The sequence below is a fragment of the Nerophis lumbriciformis genome, linkage group LG08 (assembly GCF_033978685.3).
Source record: "Nerophis lumbriciformis linkage group LG08, RoL_Nlum_v2.1, whole genome shotgun sequence".
NCBI classification, from domain to species: domain Eukaryota; kingdom Metazoa; phylum Chordata; class Actinopteri; order Syngnathiformes; family Syngnathidae; genus Nerophis; species Nerophis lumbriciformis.
In genome coordinates, this window is record NC_084555.2 from 53,765,410 (window position 1) to 53,785,000 (window position 19,591).

At 42.1% G+C, this 19,591-nt stretch overlaps 1 protein-coding gene across 3 annotated transcripts in view; it reads left to right on the forward strand.

Moving 5' to 3' along the window:
- The window catches only part of ttbk2a (tau tubulin kinase 2a), a 331,495-nt gene that overhangs the window by 54,505 nt on the left and 257,399 nt on the right, over positions 1-19,591 (forward strand). For all 3 annotated transcript variants that reach the window (XR_012050588.1, XM_061969203.2, XM_061969204.2), the window contains exons 4-7: positions 3,000-3,073; positions 10,352-10,492; positions 12,391-12,495; positions 15,854-15,919. Coding sequence is in view for 2 of the 3 variants with exons in the window: in XM_061969203.2 (XP_061825187.1) it covers positions 3,000-3,073; positions 10,352-10,492; positions 12,391-12,495; positions 15,854-15,919 (386 nt within the window). In the remaining variant the exon portion in view is untranslated. The remainder of the gene's footprint in view (positions 1-2,999; positions 3,074-10,351; positions 10,493-12,390; positions 12,496-15,853; positions 15,920-19,591) is intronic.

The window sequence follows — 19,591 nt, forward strand, 5'->3', positions numbered from 1 at the left end:
GCTAAAGGCAATGCCATTAAGGCACACCCCCAATATTGTTGTTCGGCTGGAAATCGGGAGACATTCGGGAAAATGGTTGTCCCGGGTGATTTTCGGGAGAGGCACTGAAATTCGGGAGTCTCCTGGAAAATCCGGGAGGGTTGGCAAGTATGGTTAAGAAATATGTCTGGGGGCCAGTACATCTATTTTTAGGAACACTAATACAAAACCTCACTACAATGTCTGATTGAATGCTAAAAACGGAATGGAATTTAAAATTTTTTTACTGAATGAGACACCCAGAAAGTACATGACAATAATGTGGGATTTACAATATTAACTACGAAGGATAAAACACTGAATATTGACAACATATGAACGTCACACCCCCTCTTCATCGACATATTATACAATCAACAAAAATGCAACAAACACAGCGAAATATGAATGCAAAGGGTAAAAAAAAAACCACCTACAATCTGATACATCAATATGGTTTAGAACTTTGTTGTAAAAATCTCCTTCCACGTCTGTCCCTGACACCCGCATTTCAGGCTGGCCTCTCTGGAAACACTCAGTGGAAACGCTCCCCGCCCACACTGCTTGGTGCCTCGTCTAAGCTGCTGTGACTTAGATGACCATAGTAACTAATTAGACAACCATAGTAACTAATTAGATGACCATAGTAACTAGTATATCATGCAAAAGTGCAGATTCCAACCATTGAAAGACTTTGTATACTTCAACACTTACAATCATTAGTGTGAGAGTCCAGTCCATAGTGGATCTAACATAATAGTGAGAGTCCAGTCCATAGTGGATCTAACATAATAGTGTGAGAGTCCAGTCCATAGTGGATCTAACATAATAGTGAGAGTCCAGTCCATAGTGGATCTAACATAATAGTGAGAGTCCAGTCCATAGTGGATCCAACATAATAGTGAGAGTCCAGTCCATAGTGGATCTAACATAATAGTGAGAGTCCAGTCCATAGTGGATCTAACATAATAGTGAGAGTCCAGTCCACAGTGGATCTAACATGATATTGTGAAAGTCCAGTCCATAGTGGATCTAACATAATAGTGTGAGAGTCCAGTCCATAGTGGATCTAACCGAATAGTGTGAGAGTCCAGTCCATAGTGGATCTAACATAATAGTGTGAGAGTCCAGTCCATAGTGGATCTAACATAATAGTGAAAGTCCAGTCCACAGTGGATCTAACATGATATTGTGAAAGTCCAGTCCATAGTGGATCTAACATGATATTGTGAAAGTCCAGTCCATAGTGGATCTAACATAATAGTGTGAGAGTCCAGTCCATAGTGGATCTAACATAATAGTGTGAGAGTCCAGTCCATAGTGGATCTAACATGATATTGTGAAAGTCCAGTCCATAGTGGATCTAACATAATAGTGTGAGAGTCCAGTCCATAGTGGATCTAACCGAATAGTGTGAGAGTCCAGTCCATAGTGGATCTAACATAATAGTGAGAGTCCAGTCCATAGTGGATCTAACCGAATAGTGTGAGAGTCCAGTCCATAGTGGATCCAACATCATAGTGTGAGAGTCCAGTCCATAGTGGATCTAACATAATAGTAAGAGTCCAGTCCATAGTGGATCTAACATAATAGTAAGAGTCCAGTCCATAGTGGATCTAAAATAATAGTAAGAGTCCAGTCCATAGTGGATCTAACATAATAGTAAGAGTCCAGTCCATAGTGGATCCAACATAATAGTGTGAGAGTCCAGTCCATAGTGGATCTAACATAATAGTGAGAGTCCAGTCCATAGTGGATCTAACATAATAGTAAGAGTCCAGTCCATAGTGGATCTAACATAATAGTAAGAGTCCAGTCCATAGTGGATCTAACATAATAGTGAGAGTCCAGTCCATAGTGGATCCAACATGATATTGTGAAAGTCCAGTCCATAGTGGATCTAACATAATAGTGTGAGAGTCCAGTCCATAGTGGATCTAACATAATAGTGAGAGTCCAGTCCATAGTGGATCTAACATAATAGTGAGAGTCCAGTCCATAGTAGATCTAACATAATAGTGAAAGTCCAGTCCATAGTGGATCTAACATAATAGTGAGAGTCCAGTCCATAGTGGATCTAACATAATAGTGAGAGTCCAGTCCATAGTGGATTTAACATAATAGTGAGAGTCCAGTGCATAGTGGATCTAACATAATAGTGTGAGAGTCCAGTCCATAGTGGATCTAACATAATAGTAAGAGTCCAGTCCATAGTAGGGCCAGCAGGAGACCATCTCGAGTGGAGATGGGTCAGCAGCACAGAGATATCCCCAACCTATGCACAGGCGAGCGGTCCACCCCGGGTCCCGACTCTGGACAGCCAGCACTTCATCCATGGCCACCGGACCTGTGCCCCCCCCCCCCCCCCCCCCCCCCTCCACAAGGGAGAGGGGGGCAGAGAAGAAAAGAAAAGAAACGGCAGATCAACTGGTCTAAAAAGGGGGGTCTATTTAAAGGCTAGAGTATACAAATGAGTTTTAAGATGGGACTTAAATGCTTCTTAATTTCTTAATGTGTAAAACTGATTGTACTTACTTCTTACCTTCTCTTACCCTCTGCTTTAAAAAAAAAAAAAAAAACTAGAGCTTTTTTTGGGTGTGTCCATTACTCAGGGGTTTTCGTTATTCGCGGGGGTCTTTGAATGCAGCAGTGGAGAATCTACTGCACCATCACCCAGTATTCTCATGTCTTATGCCAAAGACACTAGTAAATGTTATGTCGTGTTTAGGGAATAAAGCAGGGCTGTGGTGGCTGCAGTGCATGCAGAACAGCTGTGGGGTGTGGCCTCAATCATGCTGCCTCAGCAGTAATGTCCTGCAAGGCGATCTCACACACACACACACACACACACACACACACACACACACACACACACACACACACATGCAAGCCATGCATTCAGACCTATAAGTCACGCTGGTCAGATGATATGAAGTCATTTGGTGGACATGAAATGTTGACTTCATCTCTGTCCTTCACAGGGAAGGACCACGTGTGTCGCTTTGTGGGATGCGGACGCAACGACCGCTTCAACTATGTGGTGATGGAGCTTCAGGTCAGTCCTACTGGCCTGGCATGCATATTACAGCATTATTTGTGGGGGGGGGCAATGTTTATAACGGATACAGAGAAAACACTTTCAACTACGAACCCCAAAACCAGTGAAGTTGTCACGTTGTGTAAATGGTAAATAAAAACAGAATTCAATGATTTGCAAATCTTTTTCAACCTACAGGTAAAAGCCAGTAAATTAGAATATTTTGAAAAACTTGATTTATTTCAGTAATTGCATTCAAAAGGTGTAACTTGTACATTATATTTATTCATTGCACACAGACTGATGCATTCAAATGTTTATTTCATTTAATTTTGATGATTTGAAGTGGCAACAAATGAAAATCCAAAATTCCGTGTGTCACAAAATTAGAATATTACTTAAGGCTAATACAAAAAAGGGATTTTTAGAAATGTTGGCCAACTGAAAAGTATGAAAATGAAAAATATGAGCATGTACAATACTCAATACTTGGTTGGAGCTCCTTTTGCCTCAATTACTGCGTTAATGCGGCGTGGCATGGAGTCCATGAGTTTCTGGCACTGCTCAGGTGTTATGAGAGCCCAGGTTGCTCTGATAGTGGCCTTCAACTCTTCTGCGTTTTTGGGTCTGGCATTCTGCATCTTCCTTTTCACAATACCCCACAGATTTTCTATGGGGCTAAGGTCAGGGGAGTTGGCGGGCCAATTTAGAACAGAAATACCATGGTCCGTAAACCAGGCACGGGTAGATTTTGCGCTGTGTGCAGGCGCCAAGTCCTGTTGGAACTTGAAATCTCCATCTCCATAGAGCAGGTCAGCAGCAGGAAGCATGAAGTGCTCTAAAACTTGCTGGTAGACGGCTGCGTTGACCCTGGATCTCAGGAAACAGAGTGGACCGACACCAGCAGATGACATGGCACCCCAAACAATCACCCAACCATGCAAATTTTGCATTTCCTTTGGAAATCGAGGTCCCAGAGTCTGGAGGAAGACAGGAGAGGCACAGGATCCACGTTGCCTGAAGTCTAGTGTAAAGTTTCCACCATCAGTGATGGTTTGGGGTGCCATGTCATCTGCTGGTGTCGGTCCACTCTGTTTCCTGAGATCCAGGGTCAACGCAGCCGTCTACCAGCAAGTTTTAGAGCACTTCATGCTTCCTGCTGCTGACCTGCTCTATGGAGATGGAGATTTCAAGTTCCAACAGGACTTGGCGCCTGCACACAGCGCAAAATCTACCCGTGCCTGGTTTATGGACCATGGTATTTCTGTTCTAAATTGGCCCGCCAACTCCCCTGACCTTAGCCCCATAGAAAATCTGTGGGGTATTGTGAAAAGGAAGATGCAGAATGCCAGACCCAAAAACGCAGAAGAGTTGAAGGCCACTATCAGAGCAACCTGGGCTCTCATAACACCTGAGCAGTGCCAGAAACTCATCGACTCCATGCCACGCCGCATTAACGCAGTAATTGAGGCAAAAGGAGCTCCAACCAAGTATTGAGTATTGTACATGCTCATATTTTTTCATTTTCATACTTTTCAGTTGGCCAACATTTCTAAAAATCCCTTTTTTGTATTAGCCTTAAGTAATATTCTAATTTTGTGACACACGGAATTTTGGATTTTCATTTGTTGCCACTTCAAATCATCAAAATTAAATGAAATAAACATTTGAATGCATCAGTCTGTGTGCAATGAATAAATATAATGTACAAGTTACACCTTTTGAATGCAATTACTGAAATAAATCAAGTTTTTCAAAATGTTCTAATTTACTGGCTTTTACCTGTATATTCAACTGAATAGACTGCAAAGACAAGGTACTTAACGTTCGAACTGGAAAACTTAATTTTTTGCAAATATTAGCTCATTTGGAATTTGATGTCTGCAACATGTGTCAGATTCAAACACTGATGACATCTATTAAACAAGACAAGAGGCAAAGATTTAAACAGAGACAGAATTAAATTTGGACTCAATTGAGGAGACACGTCTGGACACACTGTACCCTTGTACAGTATCTCTTGCATGCCTCTTTCTTTTATTTTGGCTTTCTCCCCCCACCTGACCACAGCTGCTTCCAGAGGGAAGTGGGTCGTAAACAGCGTTGGCTTTGGTTACCGAACAGTTCAAAAGAAGAGGTTGTAAAATAGTTCAATCAATCAATCAATCAATCAATGTTTATTTATATAGCCCTAAATCACAAGTGTCTCAAAGGGCTGCACAAGCCACAACGACATCCTCGGTACAAAGCCCACATAAGGGCAAGGAAAAACTCACCCCAGAGGGACGTCGATGTGAATGACTGTGAGAAACCTTGGAGAGGACCGCATATGTGGGTAACCCCCCCCCCCCCCCCCCCCCCCTCTAGGGGAGACCGAAAGCAATGGATGTCGAGTGGGTCTGACATAATATTGTGAGAGTCCAGTCCATAGTGGATCCAACATAATAGTAAGAGTCCAGTCCATAGTGGGGCCAGCAGGACACCATCCCGAGCGGAGACGGGGTCAGCAGCGCAGAGATGTTCCCAGCCGATGCACAGGCGAGCGGTCCACCCCGGGTCCCGACTCTGGACAGCCAGCACTTCATCCATGGCCACCGGACCTGTGCCCCCCCTCCCCCTCAAGGAAAAGGGGAGCAGAGGAGAAAAGAAAAGAAACGGCAGATCAACTGGTCTAACAGGGGGGCTATTTAAAGGCTAGAGTATACAAATGAGTTTTAAGATGGGACTTAAATGCTTCTACTGAGGTAGCATCTCTAATTGTTACTGGGAGGGCATTCCATAGTACTGGAGCCCCAATAGAAAACGCTCTATAGCCCGCAGACTTTTTTTGGGCTCTGGGAATCACTAATAAGCCGGAGTTCTTTGAAGGCAGATTTCTTGCCGGGACATATGGTACAATGCAATCGACAAGATAGGACGGAGCTAGACCGTGTAGTATTTTATACGTAAGTAGTAAAACCTTAAAGTCGCATCTTAAGTGCACAGGAAGCCAGTGCAGGTGAGCCAGTATAGGTATATATATATGTATATATGTATATAAAGGTGTATATACAGTATAGGCGTAATATGATCAAACTTTCTTGTTCTTGTCAAAAGTCTAGCAGCCGCATTTTGTACCAATTGTAGTCTTTTAATGCTAGACATAGGGAGACCCCAAAATAATACGTTACAGTAGTCGAGACGAGACGTAACGAACGCATGAATAATGATCTCAGCGTCGCTAGTGGATAAAATAGAACGAATTTTAGCGATATTTGCGTATGATGTCGCCTAGCGGCAGCATGTAAATACTAAAGAGTGCAGGGCCAAGAACCGAACCCTGAGGAACTCCGCACGTTACCTTAACATAGTTAAATGAATATATACATGAAAAAACAAAACAAAAACAGGGTGGTTGGTGGAATGGGTTATTGCACCGAAGAGAAGGCAGATCGGATCGGTGCGGCGTCTTCAGTAATGCGGACGCTGTATCGATCCGTTGTGGTGAAGAAGGAGCTGAGCCGGAAGGCAAAGCTCTCAATTTACCGGTCGATCTACGTTCCCATCCTCACCTATGGTCATGAGCTTTGGGTTATGACCGAAAGGACAAGATCACGGGTACAAGCGGCCGAAATGAGTTTCCTCATAAGGGGCTCTCCCTTAGAGATAGGGTGAGAAACTCTGTCATCCGGGGGGAGCTCAAAGTAAAGCCGCTGCTCCTCCGCATCGAGAGGAGCCAGATGAGGTGGTTCGGGCATCTGGTCAGGATGCCACCCGAGCGCCTCCCTAAGGAGGTGTTTAGGGCATGTCCGACCGGTAGGAGGCCACGAGGAAGACCCAGGACACGTTGGGAAGACTATGTCTCCCGGCTGGCCTGGGAACGCCTCGGGATCCCCCGGGAGGAGCTGGACGAAGTGGCTGGGGAGAGGGAAGTCTGGGCTTCCCTGCTTAGGCTGCTGCCCCCGCGACCCGACCTCGGATAAGCGGAAGAAGATGGATGGATGGATGGAGAAGGCAGTTATGAGGGACAATGGGGCAGTCCGTTCAGGATGGTTATGGCCCTGGGGAAGAAGCTGTTCTTTAGCCTGTTTGTTTTGGTTTTAATGCACCTGTAGCGCTTCCCAGAGGGCAGCAGGTGGAACAGGTCAGAGCCAGGGTGGGTGCTGTCCTTGATGATGGCACTGGCTCTGTTGAGGCAGCGGGAGGTGTAGATGTCCGTCAGAGAGGGGAGAGGGCGGCCGATGATCTTCTGAGCCGTCTTGACCACTCTTTGCAGCCTCTCCCTGTCTGCTGCAGTGCAGCTGCCGTACCATACCGTAATACAGTAGGTCAGCAGGCTCTCGATGGACGAGCGGTAGAAGGTCAGCAGCAGGTCAGGCTTCAGGTTGTACTTCCCGAGGACTCTTAAGGAAGTGTAGCCGCTGCTGAGCCTTCTTGATGATTGATGTGGTGTTGACTGTCCAGGAGAAGTCATTAGAGATGTGGACTCCAAGGTACCTGAAGGTGTGGACCCTCTCAATCTCCTCAAACATAGTCATGTATAGATGTACATCATTCTGGAATGGGTTGCCATCTCACATGAATCTCTCACAAAGTCAATTGTCATTCAAGACAGCTTTGCAGCTGCCCACATGACGTGAATTTTTAATACTGGTTTTAACTAGCTTTTTATCTTATGTTGTATTTTTCCATTGTATAATGTCTGTTATTAGGGCCCGCCATGGCCCATTGTATAAGGACTCCCACAGGGAGTCCTTATACAATGGGACATAAGGACCTATTGAATTTGTAAGGTTTTATTAGGGCCCGCACGGCCCATTGCAAAAGGACTCCCACAGGGAGTCCTTATGCAATGGGACATAAGGACCTATTGAATTTCTAAGGTTTTATTATTATTTTTCTTCCGCCGCCACAACAAACTGTAATTTGACCCACTTAACATGCTTCAAAACTCACCATATTTGACCCACACATCAGGACCTGCGAAAATTACCTTTTTTTAAAAAAACCGAACCCCAAAACTCAAAATTGCGCTCTAGCACCCCCTAGGAAAAAAAAAAAACAGACTGCCTGTAACTCCCACTAGGAAGGTCGGAAAAACATGAAACAAAATCCTCTATGTAGGTCTGACTCAGACCTAACTTTCATAATGGTACATTCTCGGGCGAAAATCTACAGGAAGTTGGCAATTCCCCCTTCAAGACAAAAAAGTACTAAAAACAGTCACTTTTGCCTCTTTGAGCTGTAATTTGACCCCCTTAACATGCTTCAAAACTCACCAAACTGAACGCACACATCAGGACTGGCTAAAACTGTAATCTAATGAAAAAACCTAACCCCAAATCTAAAAATTGTGCTCTACAGCAATTTTTTTATAAAACACACAAAAAACTGCTCCTCGGAAGAAAAAAATTACTAAACTGCCTGTAACTCCCACTGGGAAGGTCGGAGAGACATGAAACAAAAACTTCTATGTACATTTCATAAATTGACAACCCCCAGCAAAAATCTACAGGAAGTTTGCTATTCCCCCTTCAAAACAATTTTTTTGGAAAAACCGGTCACCTTCCTTCAAAATCTATCTCCTCTGAGAGCGTTTGTCGTTTCGCCTTCAAAATAACACAGGTGAGAGATAAACCCCTTGTGATTAAAAGTATAGATGGGATTTTTAATACCTGCTCCGGTTTTGATTTTATGACCCTTCAAAGACCCGCTGCACTGATGCTCCTGCGGTGCTGTTTTTCTAAGATGGCTGCTCAAAAGCAGGAAGCACCAACGTGCCCACACAATGCAGACAAGGTAGGTACACTAGACAAAAGTCTTGGGACACTTCAGACTAAAAGTAGACAAAAGTATTGGGACACTTAGGACTAGCACCTGCCAAATACGCGGGCCCGTCCAACGCTGCTTGCAGCTTTAATTATTATTCTTTCTTATTCCGCAGCTTTGCGCGGTACTTTGACCCCCTTAACATGCTTCAAAACTCACCAAATTTGACGCACACATAAATAAACTCGAACAAAACTCTTTGGTAGAAAAACCAAACCCCAAAACTCAAAATTGCGCTCTAGCGCCCCCTACAAAGTAAACTTTTTCTAACTCCCAGTACGAATGTCGTAGAGACATGAAACAAAAACCTCTATGTAGGTCTCACTTAGACTTAAATTTTATTAATTTATTTCCTCGGCCAAAAATCTACAGGAAGTTTGCTATTCCCCCTTCAACACTAAATTTTAGTAAAATCAGTCACTTTTGCCTTTTTGAGCTTTAATTTGACCCCCTTAACATGCTTCAAAACTCACCAAACTGAACGCACACATCAGGACTGGCAAACATTGCGATCTAAAAAAAAAACCTAACCCCAAATCTCAAAATTGAGCTCTAGAGCAATTTTTGAATAAAACCGAGAAAAAACTGCTCCTCGGAAGAAAAAAATGACAAAACTGCCTGTAACTCTCACTGGGAAGGTCGGAGAGACATGAAACTAAAACCTTTCCGTAGGTCTCGCTTAGACCTACATTTCATAAATTGACAACCCCCAGCAAAAATTTACAGGAAGTTTGCTATTCCCCCTTCAACACAACATTTTTGTAAAAACCGGTCACCTTCCTTCAAAAACTATCTCCTCTGAGCGCGTTTGTCGTTTCGGCTTCAAACTAACACAGGAGAGAGATTGAACCCTTGTGATTAAAACTACAGAAGCGCGTTTTTCTAACTGCTCCGGTTTTGATTTTATGAGCCTTCAAAGAACCGCTGCGCTGATGCTGCTGCGCTGCTGTTTTTTTAAGATGGCTGCTCAAAAGCAGGAATAACCAACATGCCCACACAATGCAGACAAGGTAGGTACACTAGACTAAAGTATTGGGACACTTGGGACTAAAACTTGACAAAAGTATTTGGACACTTAGGACTAGCACCTGCCAAATATGCGGGCCCGACCAATGCTGCTTGCAGCTTTAATTGCATTTAATTTTGTATGCTCCTATATGGACCCCAGGAAGACTAGCAGTCGCCTTGGCGTCAGCTAATGGGGATCCATTCAATAAACAATAAACAATAAAGCGATACATTTTTGGTGTAATTCCGTTAACCAAGCATCGATTAAAATATGACCTAATGTGTAACTTTTAAGTCGTTAGTGAGTTATGAGCATCAACAAGCTCCATTTACCCTGCTGTTATTAATTATACATGGTTAGTGCAGCATGCTTATTGTTTATGTCCACTCAGCACTTCTCCCGCTTTTATTAGTGGTTTCCAATCCAACGCAGAAAGAGTCCATCTTTGCCAAATGTTGTTTATTTTTGCACCTTCTCAGGGTCGTAATCTGGCCGACCTGAGGAGGAGCATGAGCAGGGGGACGTTCAGCATCAGCACCACGCTGCGCCTGGGCCGCCAGATCCTGGAAGCCATCGAGAGCATCCACTCCGTGGGCTTTCTGCATCGTGACATCAAGCCAGTGAGCGTATTATGATATTATTTCTTTTGTGTGCCATAACTCTTTTACACACTGTGGTGCCTGCGCTATTATTTGTTGTGCGCAGTCCGCCCTCTTTTAATTGAGGTTAGTCGGTCCCAGAGACGACCGCGATGCAGGACGTTCCGCAAAGTAGAAATTGTTATTTATTAATGTCATATTTTTGTAGTCGCATCATTTCTAACATTGTTAGAGCCTTTTAGACATGAAATACCTTTTCTCAAAGTGTGGGGCGCGCCCCACTGGTGGGGAATAGAGACATGACAGGTGGGGCGTGAGAAACGGGAGGAAATTTCACTTAAAAATTTTTTTTTAATTATTATATTATTAGATTATTTTTTTTACTATGCTTTCATTTTCTATACACACTGTAAATCACTTTGTGATTCTGTCTGTGAAATCCGCTATATAAATAAATGGAAATTACCGGTACTTATTTTCACTGTAGGCTTTAAATTTCTCGGTAGGAGCGAAAGTTTGACAGACATAGCAACAGTAACTAATGGGGGCGGGGCTAAGCGGAACAAACTTTCGCGCGGATGGGTAGCAGGCTAATGTGTGGACCACAATTACACAAATATATACATTTGTGACTCGCACCTCAAAGGTCGTCGAGCCAGAGCCAGCGCCTGCAGAGAAACAAAAATGTGACGGGCACACACTGTGTCATTCGCCGGGAAGCACTCGCATCAAGTCAGCTCAGCCCCGAACTCAATGAGGTTTTAACATGTTGTGAGTGCGGTAAATTTGATCAAAACACGACCACTGAAAGCGCGACTGTTCTCTGCACTGTGTGAGGAAATGGGAGCTGATCATACAGCCGTGCTGTTTCACAGTGAAGCAAGGTGGCTCTCCTGGGGGAAAGTGCTGTCACTTGCCCTGTCTTGCCAAATGCATAGCTCCCCCTTTTTTTTTTTTGCAAAGATTGCAAAGTGGCACTTTTATTTTATTTATTATTGAACTTGATGCAAGTTATTTGATTTATTATTGAACTCGATGCAAGTTATAGCACTTTTATTTGATTTATTATTGAACTTGATGCAAGTTATAACACTTTTTTTGATTTATTATTGAACTTGATGCAAGTTATAATACTTTTGTTTTATTTATTATTGAACTTGATGCAAGTTATAACACTTTTTTGATTTATTATTGAACGTGATGCAAGTTATAACACTTTTTTTGATTTATTTTTTAACTTGATGCAAGTTATAACACTTTTGTTTTATTTATTAAACTTGATGGAAGTTATTTTATTTATTTTTGAACTTGATGCAAGTAATAACACTTTTATTTGATTTATTATTGAACTTGATGCAAGTTATAATACTTTTGTTTTATTTATTATTGAACTTGATGCAAGTTATAACACTTTTTTGATTTATTATTGAATGTGATGCAAGTTATAACACTTTTTTTGATTTATTTTTGAACTTGATGCAAGTTATAACACTTTTGTTTTATTTATTAAACTTGATGGAAGTTATTTTATTTATTTTTGAACTTGATGCAAGTAATAACACTTTTATTTGATTTATTATTGAACTTGATGCAAGTTATAACACTTTTTTTGATTTATTATTGAACTTGATGCAAGTTATAACACTTTTGTTTTATTTATTGAACTTGATGGAAGTTATTTTATTTATTATTGAACTTGATGCAAGTTATACCACAGTACTTTTGCACGCGCAAATAAATAATAGTTGTTTTTGATAATAAAGTCAAGATTTATGTTTACATTACATTCACATTCTAATTCTATTTTAATTTTAATTTTTAATGCATTTATTGTATTGTATTTAAATTGTAATATTTAATACTTAAAATTTAAAAAAAAATTAAATTGACATTGACATGTACGTTGTGTTCTGCTTTAGTCCAACTTCGCCATGGGTCGCTTCCCCAGCACCTGCAGGACTTGCTACATGCTGGACTTCGGTTTGGCGCGACAGTTTACCAACTCCAGCCAAGAAGTGCGACCGGTAAGTGATATCGTGTCGGACATTTTTGCCTCAATGTTTCTGTACAATAGACATGAATGAAGGTGTTCATTTGATATCGTTCCAATATCATTAAAAAAAAAAGTATGGGATGATGTGCTTGCGTGTAAAATGTGTGATATCATGTGCGATACAAGCAGTCCTGCATGGTGTGTACTTGTGTGTGATATCATGTGCGACACAAGCAGTCCTGCATGGTGTGTACTTGTGTGTGTGATATCATGTGCGATACAAGCAGTCCTGCATGGTGTGTACTTGTGTGTGATGTCATGTGCGACACAAGCAGTCCTGCATGGTGTGTACTTGTGTGTGTGATATCATGTGCGATACAAGCAGTCCTGCATGGTGTGTACTTGTGTGCGATACAAGCAGTTCTGCATGGTGTGTACTTGTGTGTGATGTCATGTGCGACACAAGCAGTCCTGCATGGTGTGTACTTGTGTGTGTGATATCATGTGCGATACAAGCAGTCCTGCATGGTGTGTACTTGTGTGCGATACAAGCAGTTCTGCATGGTGTGTACTTGTGTGTGATATCATGTGCGACACAAGCAGTCCTGCATGGTGTGTACTTGTGTGCGATACAAGCAGTCCTGCATGGTGTGTACTTGTGTGTGATGTCATGTGCGACACAAGCAGTCCTGCATGGTGTGTACTTGTGTGTGATATTCTGTGCGACACAAGCAGTCCTGCACGGTGTGTTCTTGTGTGTGATATCATGTGCGACACAAGCAGTCCTGCATGGTGTGTACTTGTGTGTGATATCATGTGCGACACAAGCAGTCCTGCATGGTGTGTTCTTGTGTGTGATATCCTGTGTGATACAAGCAGTCCTGCATGGTGTGTACTTATGTGTGATATCATGTGCGATACAAGCAGTTCTGCATGGTGTGTACTTGTGTGTGTGATATCATGTGCGATACAAGCAGTCCTGCATGGTGTGTACTTGTGTGCGATACAAGCAGTTCTGCATGGTGTGTTCTTGTGTGTGATATCATGTGCGATACAAGCAGTCCTGCATGGTGTGTACTTGTGTGTGATGTCATGTGCGACACAAGCAGTCCTGCATGGTGTGTACTTGTGTGCGATACAAGCAGCCCTGCATGGTGTGTACTTGTGTGTGATATCCTGTGCGATACAAGCAGTCCTGCATGGTGTGTACTTGTGTGCGATACAAGCAGTCCTGCATGGTGTGTACTTGTGTGTGATATCATGTGCGATACAAGCAGTCCTGCATGGTGTGTACTTGTGTGCGATACAAGCAGTTCTGCATGGTGTGTACTTGTGTGTGATGTCATGTGTGATACAAGCAGTCCTGCATGGTGTGTACTTGTGTGCGATACAAGCAGTTCTGCATGGTGTGTTCTTGTGTGTGATATTATGTGCGACACAAGCAGTCCTGCATGGTGTGTACTTGTGTGTGATATCCTGTGCGATACAAGCAGTCCTGCATGGTGTGTACTTGTGTGTGATATCATGTGCGATACAAGCAGTCCTGCATGGTGTGTACTTGTGTGCGATACAAGCAGTCCTGCATGGTGTGTACTTGTGTGTGATATCCTGTGCGATACAAGCAGTCCTGCATGGTGTGTACTTGTGTGTGATGCCATGCGCGACACAAGCAGTCCTGCATGGTGTGTACTTGTGTGTGATATCATGTGCGATACAAGCAGTCCTGCATGGTGTGTACTTGTGTGCGATATCCTGTGCGATACAAGAAGTCCTGCATGGTGTGTACTTGTGTGCGATACAAGCAGTTCTGCATGGTGTGTACTTGTGTGTGATATCCTGTGCGATACAAGCAGTCCTGCATGGTGTGTACTTGTGTGTGTGATATCATGTGCGATACAAGCAGTCCTGCATGGTGTGTCCTTGTGTGTGATGTCATGTGCGACACAAGCAGTCCTGCATGGTGTGTACTTGTGTGCGATACAAGCAGTCCTGCATGGTGTGTACTTGTGTGTGATATCATGTGCGATACAAGCAGTCCTGCATGGTGTGTACTTGTGTGCGATACAAGCAGTTCTGCATGGTGTGTTCTTGTGTGTGATATCATGTGCGACACAAGCAGTCCTGCATGGTGTGTACTTGTGTGTGATATCCTGTGCGACACAAGCAGTCCTGCATGGTGTGTACTTGTGTGCGATACAAGCAGTCCTGCATGGTGTGTACTTGTGTGTGATGTCATGTGCGACACAAGCAGTCCTGCATGGTGTGTACTTGTGTGTGATATCATGCGTGACACAAGCAGTCCTGCATGGTGTGTACTTGTGTGTGATATCATGTGCGATGCAAGCAGTCCTGCATGGTGTGTAATTGTGTGTGATATCATGTGCGATACAAGCAGTCCTGCATGGTGTGTACTTGTGTGTGATGTCATGTGCGACACAAGCAGTCCTGCATGGTGTGTACTTGTGTCTGATATCATGTGCGATACAAGCAGTCCTGCATGGTGTGTACTTTTGTGCGATACAAGCAGTCCTGCATGGTGTGTACTTGTGTGCGATACAAGCAGTTCTGCATGGTGTGTTCTTGTGTGTGATATCATGTGCGACACAAGCAGTCCTGCATGGTGTGTACTTGTGTGTGTGATATCATGTGCGATACAAGCAGTCCTACATGGTGTGTACTTGTGTGTGATATCATGTGCGAAACAAGCAGTCCTGCATGGTGTGTACTTGTGTGTGATATCATGCGCGATACAAGCAGTCCTGCATGGTGTGTACTTGTGTGTGATATCATGTGCGATCCAAGCAGTCCTGCATGGTGTGTACTTGTGTGTGATATCATGTGCGATCCAAGCAGTCCTGCATGGTGTGTAACATCTAAATGTCCAATAAGCACACAGTTTCTTCCATTTTAGTCATTTACAAAAGGTAAACATGCTAGGCTATTTGCTACTAGGAAAAAGCAGCTACACAACAGCTAAGCACACATACATTATAATCAACGAACAATATCAAAACAGCACATTTGTCAGTATGAACAAGTATCAAATAATCATAGTTGCATATTACTTCCACGTACAAAGTCTCCAAGGTGGAAGCCTATTAGAAATGATCCAGTAACAAAGGTGTCCGTATCATTCAACTTACTGCGTCATGATTTATTGTGGCCACAAAAAACAATTACTACTCCTCTTCAACTTAAAGACAGTGTAAGTCCATTCTAGATGGTTGATAATAAATAGGTTAGTGTTTTTCATACCTACCATTGTTCTTGTTTGACTCATTTCTAACTAATCAAACCTTTTTTTTAACCATTCCACACTACAAAATAACAAATATAAAGTGGTGTTTGTGCACGTTGCTTTAATGGCTACGTCAACTTTTCTTCCCCAGCCCCGTCCAGTGGCGGGATTCCGTGGAACAGTCCGTTACGCGTCCGTCAACGCGCACAAGAACAAGGTAAACGTTGTCCCTGTAGACATGTTGTAAGTAGACGCAGCATTGGCTGCTGTGACGCGAGAAATTGGGCCGCCATCTTGAAGTGGTGATGAGGTTGACAGTTGACAGTTGACAGGTAGAAAACAAAGATGCTAAACTGACAGTTGACGGGTAGAAAACAAAGATGCTAAACTGACAGTTGACAGGTAGAAAACAAAGATGCTAAACTGACAGTTGACAGGTCGAAAACAAAGATGCTAAACTGACAGTTGACGGGTAGAAAACAAAGATGCTAAACTGACAGTTGACGGGTAGAAAACAAAGATGCTAAACTGACAGTTGACGGGTAGAAAACAAAGATGCTAAACTGACAGTTGACAGGTAGAAAACAAAGATGCTAAACTGACAGTTGACGGGTAGAAAACAAAGATGCTAAACTGACAGTTGACAGGTAGAAAACAAAGATGCTAAACTGACAGTTGACAGGTAGAAAACAAAGATGCTAAACTGACAGTTGACAGGTAGAAAACAAAGATGCTAAACTGACAGTTGACGGGTAGAAAACAAAGATGCTAAACTGACAGTTGACAGGTAGAAAACAAAGACGCTAAACTGACAGTTGACAGGTAGAAAGCAAAAATGCTAAACTGACAGTTGACAGGTAGAAAACAAAGATGCTAAACTGACAGTTGACGGGTAGAAAACAAAGATGCTAAACTGACAGTTGACAGGTAGAAAACAAAGATGCTAAACTGACAGTTGACGGGTAGAAAACAAAGATGCTAAACTGACAGTTGACAGGTAGAAAACAAAGATGCTAAACTGACAGTTGACAGGTAGAAAACAAAGACGCTAAACTGACAGTTGACAGGTAGAAAACAAAGACGCTAAACTGACAGTTGACAGGTAGAAAACAAAGATGCTAAACTGACAGTTGACGGGTAGAAAACAAAGATGCTAAACTGACAGTTGACGGGTAGAAAACAAAGATGCTAAACTGACAGTTGACAGGTAGAAAACAAAGATGCTAAACTGACAGTTGACAGGTAGAAAACAAAGACGCTAAACTGACAGTTGACAGGTAGAAAACAAAGATGCTAAACTGACAGTTGACAGGTAGAAAACAAAGATGCTAAACTGACAGTTGACAGGTAGAAAACAAAGACGCTAAACTGACAGTTGACAGGTAGAAAGCAAAAATGCTAAACTGACAGTTGACAGGTAGAAAACAAAGATGCTAAACTGACAGTTGACGGGTAGAAAACAAAGATGCTAAACTGACAGTTGACAGGTAGAAAACAAAGATGCTAAACTGACAGTTGACGGGTAGAAAACAAAGATGCTAAACTGACAGTTGACAGGTAGAAAACAAAGATGCTAAACTGACAGTTGACAGGTAGAAAACAAAGACGCTAAACTGACAGTTGACAGGTAGAAAACAAAGACGCTAAACTGCCAGTTGACAGGTAGAAAACAAAGATGCTAAACTGACAGTTGACGAGTAGAAAACAAAGATGCTAAACTGACAGTTGACGGGTAGAAAACAAAGATGCTAAACTGACAGTTGACGGGTAGAAAACAAAGATGCTAAACTGACCGTTGACAGGTAGAAAACAAAGATGCTAAACTGACAGTTGACAGGTAGAAAACAAAGATGCTAAACTGACAGTTGACGGGTAGAAAACAAAGATGCTAAACTGACAGTTGACAGGTAGAAAACAAAGATGCTAAACTGACAGTTGACGGGTAGAAAACAAAGATGCTAAACTGACAGTTGACAGGTAGAAAACAAAGATGCTAAACTGACAGTTGACAGGTAGAAAACAAAGACGCTAAACTGCCAGTTGACAGGTAGAAAACAAAGATGCTAAACTGACAGTTGACAGGTAGAAAACAAAGACGCTAAACTGACAGTTGACAGGTAGAAAACAAAGATGCTAAACTGACAGTTAACGGGTAGAAAACAAAGATGCTAAACTGACAGTTGACAGGAAGAAAAACAAAGATGCTAAACTGACAGACAGGTAGAAAACAAAGATGCTAAACTGACAGTTGACAGGAAGAAAAACAAAGATGCTAAACTGACAGACAGGTAGAAAACAAAAATGCTAAACTGACAGTTGACAGGTAGAAAACAAAGATGCTAAACTGACAGTTGACGGGTAGAAAACAAAGATGCTAAACTGACAGTTGACAAAAGGAAAACAAAGATGCTAAACTGACAGTTGACAGGTAGAAAACAAAGATGCTAAACTGACAGTTGACGGGTAGAAAACAAAGATGCTAAACTGACAGTTGACGGGTAGAAAACAAAGATGCTAAACTGACAGTTGACAGGTAGAAAACAAAGATGCTAAACTGACAGTTGACAGGAAGAAAACAAAGATGCTAAACTGACAGTTAACAGGTAGAAAACAAAGATGCTAAACTGACAGTTGACAGGTAGAAAACAAAGATGCTAAACTGACAGTTGACAGGTAGAAAACAAAGACGCTAAACTGACAGTTGACAGGTAGAAAACAAAGATGCTAAACTGACAGTTTACAGGAAGAAAACAAAGATGTTGAACTGACAGACAGGTAGAAAACTAAGCTGTTAAACTGACAGTTGACAGGTAGAAAACAAAGGCGCTAAACTGACAGTTGACAGGTAGAAAACAAAGATGCTAAACTGACAGTTGACGGGTAGAAAACAAAGATGCTAAACTGACAGTTGACGGGTAGAAAACAAAGATGCTAAACTGACAGTTGACAGGTAGAAAACAAAGATGCTAAACTGACAGTTGACAGGTAGAAAACAAAGACGCTAAACTGACAGTTGACAGGTAGAAAACAAAGATGCTAAACTGACAGTTGACAGGTAGAAAACAAAGATGCTAAACTGACAGTTGACAGGTAGAAAACAAAGACGCTAAACTGACAGTTGACAGGTAGAAAGCAAAAATGCTAAACTGACAGTTGACAGGTAGAAAACAAAGATGCTAAACTGACAGTTGACAGGTAGAAAACAAAGATGCTAAACTGACAGTTGACAGGTAGAAAACAAAGATGCTAAACTGACAGTTGACAGGTAGAAAACAAAGATGCTAAACTGACAGTTGACAGGTAGAAAACAAAGATGCTAAACTGACAGTTGACAGGTCGAAAACAAAGATGCTAAACTGACAGTTGACAGGTAGAAAACAAAGATGCTAAACTGACAGACAGGTAGAAAACAAAGATGCTAAACTGACAGTTGACAGGTAGAAAACAAAGATGCTAAACTGACAGTTGACGGGTAGAAAACAAATATGCTAAACTGACAGTTGACGGGTAGAAAACAAAGATGCTAAACTGACAGTTGACGGGTAGAAAACAAAGATGCTAAACTGACAGTTGACAGGTAGAAAACAAAGATGCTAAACTGACAGTTGACGGGTAGAAAACAAAGATGCTAAACTGACAGTTGACGGGTAGAAAACAAAGATGCTAAACTGACAGTTGACGGGTAGAAAACAAAGATGCTAAACTGACAGTTGACAGGTAGAAAACAAAGATGCTAAACTGACAGTTGACGGGTAGAAAACAAAGATGCTAAACTGACAGTTGACGGGTAGAAAACAAAGATGCTAAACTGACAGTTGACGAGTAGAAAACAAAGATGCTAAACTGACAGTTGACGGGTAGAAAACAAAGATGCTAAACTGACAGTTGA